This window comes from Channa argus, chromosome 16, assembly GCF_033026475.1.
Source record: "Channa argus isolate prfri chromosome 16, Channa argus male v1.0, whole genome shotgun sequence".
In the NCBI taxonomy this organism is placed as follows: domain Eukaryota; kingdom Metazoa; phylum Chordata; class Actinopteri; order Anabantiformes; family Channidae; genus Channa; species Channa argus.
The window spans coordinates 352,192-365,670 of NC_090212.1; the positions used below are offsets into that span (position 1 = coordinate 352,192).

Genomic DNA, 13,479 nt, shown 5'->3' on the forward strand with positions numbered 1-13,479 from the left:
TGGTGGTTAGCGCTGACGCCTCACAGCTAAAAGGCTGTAGGTTTGGGTCCCTTGCCGACTGTGGCCTTTCTGTGTTGAGTTTCCATGTTCTCTTTTCATGTTGGTGACTCTGAATTGCGTGTATGTGTGAATGTGAGTGTGAATGCTTGTCTGTCCCTCTGTCTGTCTGTCCATCTGTCTATCCGTGTCTCTCTGTGTTGCCCCTGAGACTGGAGACCTGTCCAAGGTGGACTGTGCCTCTTGCCATAAAGAGGATAATCAGTTCAAGATAAATGATGGTTGGATAGAGGATGTTTGTCCATCATAGATAGACCATGTGGCTGTCAATCATAGTGAAAAAAAAAAAAAAACGGAAAACTGCTAAGACCTTATCTGTGGCCCAGTGTGCAGTAATCTCAAGTAGCCAACATTAAAACAACTAGTAGCTCATTGTTCTAATACCTGCTAAAAAAGCACCTGCTATTTCAACTAGAGATTGACTAGGTACAAGACAAATGCTATGGCAAGTGGGGACAGGATAACACGTCCGGAGGAAGATGTCTACACATATGCTCAGTTTAATTCACTGCAGACCAGCAGACCAGATACTTTAATCACAGTATCCAGACATTAAAAAGAGTCTACTGGGATTTGGGAAATACCATCAGAGTGTGGGTGAGTGCTGTAAAACGACTTTCCAGAATTAGAAAATCTTTCCATATATCCATTTATTTAACTTCATCTTTGTGGCTTTAATGCAATCTGAACTGAGAGGGTGGGTAGTGCTATAAATAAATTTTTACTAGAACTCACATAATAATCTGGGCAACTCTAAACACAGACACAATATCATTAGTGGAGTAAACTCTCATGTTTGACCCTTTAGAGTCTCTGGCTGAAAGCCAAACCAGGCTGTGGAGCCTCCCAAGGTTCTAACACATAATTCTGATATTTGCAGGAAAAAACCTCTTATGTACTAGAAGTCTTCATGTGTCCAGTAAGTTTTTCAAGATTAATGCTCATTCTAGTCAACTCAGGTGTAGTCCCATTGTGCTGAATGAATCCAAATGTGCTTTTAATCTGTTTCAGTCATGTGGTTCAGTAGAGCTTTTGTTTTGTAGTGAAAAGGAGACCGAGAAGTTTAAACATGCAGGGAACTGGAGCGTTTTCCTAACGAAGAAAGGGAAGCTGTGCTTACTTTAGGAAAATAAGTAACTTATTTAGCGCTTTTCTACCTATTCGCACTCAATGCGCTTTACACTGCTTCTCGTTCAACCATTCGCACTCACAATAACACATACACACTCTCACCAGGAGCTAAGTTGGGGTTCAGTGTCTTGATCAAGGACACTTTGACATGTGACTGGAGGAGCTGGGGATTGAACCCAAAACTGCAGGATTGTGTTTTTTTTGCTCTCCATTGTCTGTCTGTTTGGTTTAGGGAGCAGCTGTAGCTCAGTTGATAAGGCAGTCGTCAGTCGTGGTTCGATCCCCAGTCCCGGCTATATGTCGAAGTTTCTCTGGGCAAGACACTGAACCCCCAACAGCCAATTCCCATCCCCAGCTGTGCTGAAAATATGGGGAGGGTTGTGTCAGGAAGGGGGCATCTGGTTTGAAAACTGTGCCAAATCAACATGGGGAAAGCAAAAAAAGAAATTGTTTGGGTTAGTTTTCCATAAGTCCACCTCAGGTTGCATCCAGATTTTTGGAATACCATCTATAAGAATATAATTTGTCTCCATAATATTACAAGGGTGTAGATCTCAGTAAACAAGGCTGTATTTTTGAAAGTATTACACAATATACATTTAGATTTATTAAAATAGAAATAATTGTAAATGGCTGTACTGTGACAGCAGTGTTTCATTTTACTTATCAAAACTGAAGCTTGTTTATTTATTTATAAAAATTTTTTATGGCGTTCTTTTTCTTTTGGATTCCTTTATGACCTGGTTTACTTATTAAACTTCCTACATCCTTTTGGTGAGATATTCTTTGATTGAGCTTTCTGTTCATCGTCTTTCAGAATCTACTGGAACTATCAAGTTAGGTAATGTTTTATGAGAGTAATGTTTTTGTAACGGCAGAATGTGCAGAATAAAAAGATAGTGTCTATGATTCTGTTGCATTGATTTTGAATGCCCTGTTTTTTATTAAACTTTTTATCTATTGAATGTTTAAATTTCACAGCATGCAGCATACCATACAGTGGTTGTCTTTCATGCTTACATCCAACTTTGTACAAAGCGCCAAACTACCAAGGCAGTACAAACAGGACTATCTTTACGACTCTTGCCTTCTTGTTGCCATGTGCCTCAGAATAGATGATCAAACAGTGCTATAAACACCCACATTTAGAATCTTACAGGTTGTTGGTTTCTCAAATTCGAGCAGTAATGATCATTGAATCTCTGCAGTTCATACAAGCCCCTGTGTTTTTACAAAGATGCCTATTTCCATATTAGCCCTCATTGTACTTCTCTCAGTGTATATGCTCAAATTACTGCAGTGCATGCTTTGGACTCATTAGAGTAATCTTATATTCTAATCCTTTATTCAGTCTTAAGATGATCCCTCAGGCACACTCACTATACATTTGGATCCTGCAGGTCATAGTCACTGTAATCATTTTCAAAATTAAGTATATAGATATACAATAGATCAAGATATAACAGTGACAATGTTAAAGATTGTTATATTCTCACATCTGTACTAATCATAGACACATTTACCGAATGATGCACATGGTTTCAATTCTTCAGTTGTAGATAAGTGAAACTGTGCCACCTTGTTTTGCATTAGAATACAATACAAAGTATTTTGTAATAAAAAGTATATAAATAAACAAAATGTTCCTCTCTCAATGGAGAATAAACACACACACACACACACACACACACACACACACACACACACAAAACACACATTTTAGACCTCTCTTTTTAAATCAAGAAATAAAAGGAGTGAAAAGAAATAAGTAGTGGTGATGTTAAAAATCAACATGATGGAGAAATGAATCAATCTGAGTAACTTGCATTATGTCCAAAGATATTAAAAAAACTGATTAACCATGTCCATTTTGTGAGTAATTATGTAATTGGTCACAGTCAGTTGAAATCAACTGATGTCACTTTTCCAGGTGGATCATCCAAAGCAGAGCTCTGGTTATTTTAGGGAATGACTGCAGAGTGCACAGGCTTTAAGCTGAGCAGTGGCTTTAAAGTGTTTGAGTTTTTTATGACCGATTTAGTATCCGGACTTACTTGCACCTCAGACTGTGACCTTATGAAATAACCATTTCTGAAAGAAAGTAGTCATGTTAAGGAGTCATTTTTGAGTCTGTTGTGTCAGTTTAATAGGCTTTTACAATGTACATAGAAAAAGCCATTATACTCTAATACACTATATTATCTCAGTAGTTTTCATTATATCATTATAATTTTTTTAAAGCCCAATTTTATTCACCCTTCTAGAGGATTCCAGATAATACATAACTATACTTATGTTGGTCTGGTTGAACTACAAAAACACAGGTGCCATGTTCATGTCAAATTGGTTTAAACTATGGAACCAGGACAGTGACTTTAATATTTAGCATTATAAAAATATATCATGAAAGAAAAGCTGAACTGCAAAAGAAAACATTACCATTGTACCACTTGAGCTGATGGATGCACTGAAGAACTGGACTAGTTAGGTCTGTCACTGTCCAAGTTTAGTACAACTCTATAGCCCTTGACACAGAGTAGACAGTGAGCCACCGTGTCAGGCAATTGGTGAGTATATGTCGTCCAAGTTTTTGTGGTGTAACGTAGTGATAATTGGACTGATGGTGACAGCTTTTCTGTTGATTTAGCATGTTGAAGAGACCATTGTATTAACACACTAGTACAGTTTATAACTTGATATCAGACATAACAACTGTGGCGACTGTGGTGCAGGAAGGTAGAGCGGTCTTCCACTATTCTCGCAGTTGTTGGTTCGATCCTAATCTCCTCTGGTCACATGTCAAAGTGTCCTTGAGACACTGAACCCCAACTTAGTTGCTCCTGGTGAGTGTTGGCCAGCTGCATAGCAGCTCCCCCATCGGTGTATGAGTGTGAGTGTGAATGGGTGAATAAGAAGCAGTGTAAAGCACTTTGAGTGCCAATAGGTAGAAAAGTGCTATATAACTGCAGACCATTTACCATTTACATAATCTTGATTAGAAGTAGTGACAAACCATATGTTTCTATCTCCCACTGTAGAGCTGAGCTGGGTTTAATGGGAGGTCTTGATATTTTGACAACCTTATGTAAAATGGACTGAGCTATTTGGACTAACTTTATGTAATGTGAAGTGGCTCTAGGGCATTTTTAAAAGAAAGTAGTTTTGTAATAGCCAGGGTTGGCACATTGTCCTTATATTAAGGGCTGTTAATCATGTTGCTTTTACTCCATGGTAGATTTTTTGGTGGATACATAGCTTGAAAGCTTTGCACTGTTTAGTATTGTGCTATATATGTATTCATTAATTTTTTCACACCAGCCATTTTTTTTCATTGATTTATTCAGCATGATTTTTCTGTCTTGCACGCTGGTCTGTTGAAGCTTTAATCAATGAAAAAACATTGCCCACAAGTGGCAGGATTTTTCCTTTAAGTGTAATTATCATTGTTACATCAGTGCTCTTGAACATGCTTTTAGTGTATTCCTCCATCTACCCCCTCCCTCCTATCAACCCCACCCCTTGTCATCCTCTTTCCTTGTGCTCACATCGCTCTCTTCTCTGCCCACCTCCCTCTGTCCGTTCTGCTGTGACAAAGATTTATGCTTTAAAGCCTTATTTACTGTTCACCCCTTGAATTTTAACTCAATTCTAGCATTCTCTTAAGAACAGAGGGGAATATCCTCTGTGTCCAAGATGTTTGTCTATGTGGAACTAGGTACTACAGGGTTCTGTTCAATTAATGGTGGGCATCTGTGGCTCAGCCTGTCACATGCCACTGCATTAAACTAAGAAAGAATGAGAGTCCCTCACCCCCTGCATGATGTAAACCTTGGTATGTATGATATGTACAGATGTATATGTATATATACAAATTCAGCCAAGTAGTTGCAATTCCACAGAAGGAGGAAACAATCAGTATGATTATAGCTAGTCTTGCTGTGTTCAGTGCAGGGTTAGTCACTCTGGTGAGCTATACTGGACATAATGGCGAATAACAGCTGACTCTGCTACCATGGTAACCCCTGCAGAGCTCCTCCCCTCCTGTCTTTATCATTGCACCATATGTCTGCTTTGTGTACTGTGGTGCATCAGAGTCAAAGCAGGCCTGAGATATCAATGTAATGTTCCAACAATTATTACACTGACCAGCACTTTTTCATAATTAAACTGCCTGGCCCCCCAAAAAAGTCACCACCTGGATTTAGCTAACCAAATAGGTCCACTGGATAATTGCTGAAGTGATTAATATGTCTCAACTGGCAACAAATTACTCAACCCTAACTAATGCAAAGAGTAGGGTTTTTCCATCTGTGGATTTTTTTCTTCCCTGATTTCATGAACATATTTCAGGATGACAATCCCATAATTCATCAGACTCAAATTGTGAAATAGTGGTTATGGGAGCATGAGTCATCATTGATAAAACTATGTATGCCATGCAGAGTAACACTGGCCCAACACGTTACCACTTAAATTATTATTGTTATTATTATTTAGTTTTTAACAGGTTTACATTGGTATTGGTATCATTGATTGATTTAAATGATGTTTAACTGACTTATACATTCATCAGTCAACTGATGGCAGCTTTTTCATTTCTAGAAATTTCTTTGTGAAAATGCATATGTGATTCCACATAAGCTCCATTAGCTTTCTTGAAAACATCACAAAATATTTTACCTAAATTCTAGAAGTGTTAAAAATGTTCACTCAAAAAACTTCTATAAGTCCTAAAATCTTATAAAGCAATAACATTCAACATTGCAATGTCTCCTGGACATTTAAAAAAGAAGAATTAAAATGTTCATGAGAGAAGTTGGCAGACTATTAGTTGGAGCCAGCAACAGTGACTTTGAACTCTCTGACACTCTTGCCTGCAGCTGTGATAGCTAGGGTGTTACAGTGTACATAGCTTCACCCGCACTAAACCTCGACTAATCAACACTCTTATATGTTGACTACAAGTGGTTTTGTAGTATTGGAGATCATTGCTGCTCTTTCCCCTTTTTTTAAAAATACCAAAATATGGCTGAGATGTTCATGTTCATGAGCCTATACAATTCTGTTTAAACTGTGTGTGTGTGTGTGTGTGTGTGTGTGTGTGTGTGTGCGCACTTGTGAGCACGCAAAAGTGTATGTGACTGAGTGCCCACGGTTCCCATGCTGTTTCTTTGTTATGGTGATATGCCTTTGGCAACAGGTGATTCATGCTCACTTGCTTCTTCAGACTCTGATCTGTATGTGGCCCTCAGTTTCTTGACGGATAAATTTCTTTTCCTTTTTTTCTCTGTTGCAGTTGAAAGAGAAGTGGTTCAGAAGAGGACTTTCACTCGATGGATGAACCTACATTTAGAAAAGGTTTGTTTATTACTTCATGAAATGGTGGCCGCAAAAAATGCACAAAGATGAGAAACCATAATCATGGTTTACACACTACATACTTTTATTTACTACATGGGTAGAATAAGGTAATTTCTTTTATTGCCGCTCCGCCCTTAATTTAGGGTAGCTTCACATTTACTACACACTCATAGAACTTTGATTACCTCACAATGCTTGCTGTATGGCTTTTATGCTCCAGTTCAGACAGATGCTGTATGTAACAATTGCAGCTCCCCTAAATTACACATGTGGTTGTATGGAACTGCTTTTGTGCAGCATTGAAATTTCATCAGCGTTTATCTGAGAAAACAGTTGTGCTCTTGTAGGTCTAGCTAATCCAAAGTGTTCACTTTACTCTCCACACCACCCAGCTACGGTAGCTGTAAACAATGTGTGGGTGAATGAGTAGTCCACTACCCTGCTGCTTGGGGCTTTGAACCAAATTGAAGATTAGACCGACGAGAATACTGTTAGTAAATGGAGATAGAAACTAGAGGTGTGGAGGCACAGATGGGACACATACACTGATAAATAAAGAACATAAATGAATTATTCTTTTACAAATGAAACAAACAGTGATGTTTTTAATTTTTATGTATGCATTATAAAAAATTCTATATTTCATTTAGTATTTATTTTTACTTTTATTGAAGTTAGTGACAGCCCAGTCATTAGCATAAAGAGCAAAATTAATCTTTGTCTACATGAATTAATGTGGAAATTAGAGCATAGCCCATTTATTGGTAAATGGCAGTTATTAATATTAATTAACTGAATACATTCAAAATGGGGCAGCTGTAGCTCAGACGGTAAGGCAGTCGTCCACGGACCACAGAGTCAGTGGTTCGATCCCCGGCTATATGTCGAAGTGTCTCTGGGCAAGACACTGAACCTAACAGCCAATTCCCTTCCCCAGCTGTGCAGTGCCAGTCCACTGGGGAGGGTTGCATCAGGAAGGGCATCTGGCGTAAAAACAGTGCCAAATCAACACGCAGACAATGACCCGCTTTGGCGACACTGAACTCACAGGATAAGCCGAAAGGACAAAAAAGAATAAAAAATGAATACATGCAAAATAACAGAACGGGTAGTTACAACTGTCATGCATCTCATTAAGCTTCAATTAACAAGCAAATACAGACAGAACACAACACAATGCTAAAAACAATTAACTGCTTGGAACAGGACACAGAGGTGAAGGGGTGGTTCTGTATCTTAATGACAGTATAAACTGTAAGGTCAAAGTCACACTGACCACCTTTATATGGTTTGCACTTCTTAATTTCTGGGTTAATCAATTAATTGTTAAAATTGCGAAAACTTCTTTGGTCCAGTAAGTTATCTTTAAATGTTTCACACAAGTGAATCCTCACATTATATTTGAATATAACCATACACTTGTCGTACAGAGTCAGTTAGCTCCAGCAGCACCTCATATCAACATGTTTACACTGACAGGCTGTGTTTCTTTCGAAACTCTGTAGTTTCACTTCTAAGCTTATCTTTCATTTCTGTTTTGAGTCCTGAACCAGGGTAAGTCAGGGTGAGCTTTGAGTCTGAACGACTGATCAAGTCTTTTGTTTTCTTTCACACAATGAGCCTCTCTTGTCTTACTCACGCTTTGGCCCAGCATCAAATCTCTGACCCACTAACTGACAATCATACATTTGTCTATTCTCATCTTGGAAAGTTCCAGTAATTTTACCTTCCAACACACACACACACACACACACACACACACACACACACACACACACACACACACACACACACACACACACACACACACACCATGTTTAGACAAGTTCGCAAAGTAAATTACTTGTAACAGGACTAAATGTTGGCTCATGCACTGCCTGTTGTGAGTTACTGATTTATATCTAGATAGGCTACACTTGGTTATTTGATCAAACTCAAATTTCATAGTATGATTGTACAGTATTGTTCAAAATAATACCAGTACAATGTGACTAACCAGAATAATCCAGGTTTTTAGTATATTTGTTATTGCTACGTGGCAAACAAGTTACCAGTAGGTGCAGTAGATTCTCAGAAAACAAACAAGACCCAGCATTCATGATATGCAGCTCTTAAGGCTGTGCAATTGGGCAATTAGTTGAAAGGGGTGTGTTCGAGGGTGTGTTTGACAAAGACATTGGCATGGCTTTGTTTTCTAACACTGATTATGCTCTTTAAGATCTCTGCTGAATGGATTAACTGGAAAATTAAATGAGTTTTGTATATCACCCACTTCATAACACCCAAAGCCCTGACGAATACTAGCAATTTGCTAATCACAGAGGCCTCAAACCAAATGGTGAGTGGTGTAACAAAAAGAGCTATTACACTTCAATGTTGTCTTGATTAAGACTGCATGCAATGATTTTATTTTTTAATTTTTATTATATAAAACAATTTTTGTAAGTTTACCCACGTCCAAGGAAATGATGGATCTTTTACTTTTATCATAACTGTATTCGAAAGTATAGAGACAGATTATTAACCAAAAATCACAAAAAAAAAAAAACATGATACAAATGTTAGAAACTGAGATTTATTTCAGTCAGTAAAATTCCCTACCAACCAACAATAATTCTGGCTCCCACAGACTGGATATGTGCTCATGTGGTACACTGATTTAATGATCAATTTAAGAAGGTGCTCCTAATGGATGAAGAATTGAAACGCACTTTATCTCTGACTTCTTCTATTTCTTTACTTTGCATCACGTTATCCCAGGGGTGGGCAAACTTTTTGACTCACGGGCCACATTGGGTTCTAAAATTTGACAGACTGGGCCAGGAGATATACATATATATAATAATATAACATGTAGCAAAGCATGAATATGCAAAGCTAATGGTACAAATTGTTTTCCAAATGCATTTTTAAATAATGTAATTATTTTATTAAATTTCCGTTGAATAAACGCAGCAGAAAAACTCAAAACTCAAGTTCAGTTTCAGTGGGAACAGTGTTGTTAAACTCCTTGTTTTGCTGGTCAGGTGTTGGTCAGTTAACCTGGATCTGTGAGGGGCTTTGTTGATGTTCATGACGCTAAATGTCTGCTCACATACGTAGGTAGAACCAAACAAAGTCAGCCTCTTCTGTGCCGCCTTCCGGAGGTTTGGAAACATGACTTCGTTAAGTGAAGCATAAAAGTCATTCAGTTTAAGAGAGCTGAACTTCTCCTTAAGACGGAGTCAGACTGAAGGTGATCAGTTCCAATTGCACTTCTTGTGGTGCGGTTTCAGGGTCTTGTGACAGGGGACAGGACACCAGCTGAAGTGACTTTTCAATGTTTTCAAAGTCAGAGAAGCGACGGCTGAATTCTCTGTGCAGGTCATCCAGTAATTTGCTGTATTTCTTTACGTTTCGTGTTGCCTTTTTCTGCTTGCCAAGTGTGGCGAAATGAGTGAAAGATGTGTTTGCAATTTGTCTGGAGAATAAAGTTAGCTTAGATTTGAATGTTTGTACATGACTTGCACAAACTGATCTGTAGTTTCACATTTAGCTCATTCAAGTGTGAAAATATGTCCACAGCAAACGCAAAATCACAAATCCAGTTGTTGTTGCTTAGCTCAGGAAATTCTTCAGATTTACCTACCGACTCCAAAAATACGCCAATCTCCTCTTTCAGGTCCCACACTCGTTGAAGCACTTTGCCCAAACTCAACCAGCAGACACGAGAGTGGAACAGCAACTCCTGATGATCCGCATCAGTTTCCTCAAGGAACTTGATGAACTGACGATGCTGAAGTCCCCGTGCGCGTATAAAGTTGACAAGTTTTACGACTGGATTCACAACATGATTAAGCTGCAATATAGACTTGCAAAGCGATTCCTGATGGATGATGCAGTGAAGGAAAATAACATCCTGCTCAGGGTTTTCCTCCTTCACTTTATCCTGGATTATTTTCAGCAGCCCAACGTTTTTTCCAGTTAAATTTGTTGATCCATCTGTCGTGACATTAGCAAGTTAACTCCAAAGTAGCTTATGTCTCTCAATGGCAGCAGACACCGTGTTATATAAATTCTCTACCCGAGTTGTTCCCTTCAGGGACTCAATGCTCAAAAATTCTTCCGTTATGTCAAAACTATCATTAATCCCTCGGATGAAAATTAATAGCTGAGCAGTGTCTTTTAAGTTGTTGCTTTCATCCAGTGCTAGTGAATATAACTCGAAGGACTCAGCTTTTTTGTTTATTTGGATGGCTATATCTTCGTCAATCAGTTCCACACGGCGAGTCAAAGTTCTGCGTGAAAAACTGATTTTTTCAAACTGGCCTTGGCTCTCTGGACACAAGACACCTGCCGCCTCTACCATGCATTCTTTTAAAAACTCTCCTTCGGAGAAAGGCTTGCTAGCTTTTGCAAATTTGAATGCCAGCAAAAAACTTGCCTTGGTACTTGTCTCTTGAATCGCTGTTTGGCGATGAAAAAGTTGTGCTGAGTCTGTAAATTGGCTGCCAACCTCTAAACAGTTGCCGCCCGTTCCTGCATTGACTGCTTGCTAGCTTAGTTAGCATGCTTCGTAGCAAAGTGACGGCTGATATTGGACTCCTTAAAAACCGCGACAGTTTCTTGGCATATTAGGCATACAGCCTTTGATCGGACTTCAGTGAAAAAATATTTTGTTTTCCACTCCGTGTTAAGCACTCGGTGCTCACTATCCACTTTTCTTTTCTTTGACAAGCTCATTTTTGCAGGAGTTCTCATAAGAGAAAAAGAGAGTAATACACGTGAACAAGGTTGATGTAGCTGAACTGCGCCATCTTTTGGGGGCATTGCAAGGGAGAGGTAAACTGAACAAGGTTTACCCGTACCCATTTTAATATATTTTGGTCAAGTTCGGCGGGCCGGATTAATAAGCCCAACGGGCCGTGTGTGGCCCGCGGGCCTTAGTTTGCCTAAGTCTGCATTAACCCCTTTCTACTCCAGAAAGCCTTTTTTCTTTGTTTTACCATGTGTTTTCAGCACATGCCTGTTCTTCTCCGCAGACGCAGGACATGGCGCCCTACTAGAAGACGACATGTTTCCTTTGCCACCAGCCTCTTTTTCTCTTGCCCTGTGGAACTGCCAGTACTCAGTGAAAAAGGCCGACTTCTTTCCAGCTTTCGCTACACAGTCAGCTGTTCACCTGCTCTCACAGAAACGTGGATCACGCCAAAGAACGCGGCCACCCCAGCTGCACTCCAATACCAATTTTTCCTTCTATCACACTCTTCGCTCATCAGGTCGGGGGTTGGGACTGGACTTCGCATCATCGACACCTGGAAAATTTCCCTGACAGTTAGGATCACAGCACAGATTAAAGTCCAGCTGATTGTGATATAACGAGATACAGTATATCCAGCTGGGGAACTTCTGCAATGAGCTTGACGTGTTGCTGTCCCACTTCCCTGAAGATGGCACTCCTCTTAACGTAATGGGAGACCTGAACATCCACCTGGTCAAACCACAGGCTGCTGACGTGTTTGCTCTTCTAAACACATTTCACCTGAGTCTGGTCTCCACTCCTCCGACCCACAAAGCTGGCAACAACCTTGACCTCATCCTTGCCCAGAATGCACAACAGACGTCTTGGTCACTCCTCTGCATTTATCAGATCATTTCTTCATTCATCTCACAGTCTTCAGCCTAGACCTTCGCATTCTCCCACCACTGACCGTCATAACCTCAATACTCTCAACCCAGACTGATTCTCTTTGCTGGTCTCCACAACTCTGCCCCCAAAACAGGTATCAGGATCTGCTTGGATCTTCTTCGCACAGTGTCACCAGGGCAAAGATTGAATACTACCAGGATAAGCTCAGCAACACCTCGGACACCAGAAAGCTGTTCTCAACTTTTAAATCACTCATCTACCCACCTCCACCTCCGCTATCTCTCTCACTGCTGAGGAGTTTGCCGACACCTTTACTAATAACGTGGGAGCCACGGTTCTCTCCTCCAGCTGATCACATCCTGCTAACTTCTTCCAACACTGCATCGGTTTCCTCATTTTTAACTTTGACTGAGGACGATGTATCCACCCTCCTCCTCCCTAACTATCTGACCACCTGCTCCGATCCCTTCCACTCTCCTTCAAGCAGTTGCACCCGCACTAATGCCAGCTATTACGCAAGTCATCAACACATCTCTCACGACAAGGATTTTTTCCGACCTCATTCAAGCAGGCCCAGATTACCACACTGCTCAAGAAACCTTCTATTGATCTCTCTGTTGTGGAGAATTACCGGCCTGTCTCACTTCTTCTATTTCTGGCCAAGACAATGGAACGAGCAGTCTTGCCTATCGGGACGAACCTTCAAGGTATCCTGGCAGGTAGCTACTTTACTGGTGTGCCGCAGGGTTCAGTTCTTGATCATCTTCTTTTTTCTATCTATACTACATCCCTGGGTTCTATCATTCATAACATGGTCTTTCCTATCACTGCTATGCTGCTGACACACAGCTCTTCCTGTCCTTTCCACCGGATGACTCCACTGTCTCCTCACGCATTTCTGCTTGTCTCTCAGACATCTCTGCCTGGATGAGAGAGAGACATCTGGGGGTCATCATCAACGACCAACTGAGCTTTAAGGACCACATCTCCTCAGTCTCTAGGGCATGCAGATTTGCCCTCTATAACATTAGGAAGATCAGACCATACATCACTGAATATACAACCCAACTCATTGCACAGGCGCTGGTCATATCTCGTCTTGATTGCTGGATTGCTTTGTTAATGGGGTTACCGGTATCCACAATCAAACCTTTGCAGATGATCCAAAATGTAGCAGCTCGCCTCATTTTTAATCAGCCTGAAAGGACTCATCACAACACTCTTCAGATATCTACACTGGCTTCCTGTAGCTGCTTGCATCAGGTTCAAAGCTCTGTCTCTTGCTCACAGGGTGGTCAACT

The 13,479-nt window shown here is 40.2% G+C and overlaps 1 protein-coding gene across 1 annotated transcript in view; it reads left to right on the forward strand.

The window, feature by feature from the left end:
- clmna (calmin a) overlaps positions 1–13,479 on the forward strand; it is a 53,782-nt gene that overhangs the window by 25,418 nt on the left and 14,885 nt on the right. Inside the window, exon 2 of the mRNA XM_067479435.1 lies at positions 6,485–6,546. Coding sequence (XP_067335536.1) covers positions 6,485–6,546 — 62 coding nt within the window. The remainder of the gene's footprint in view (positions 1–6,484; positions 6,547–13,479) is intronic.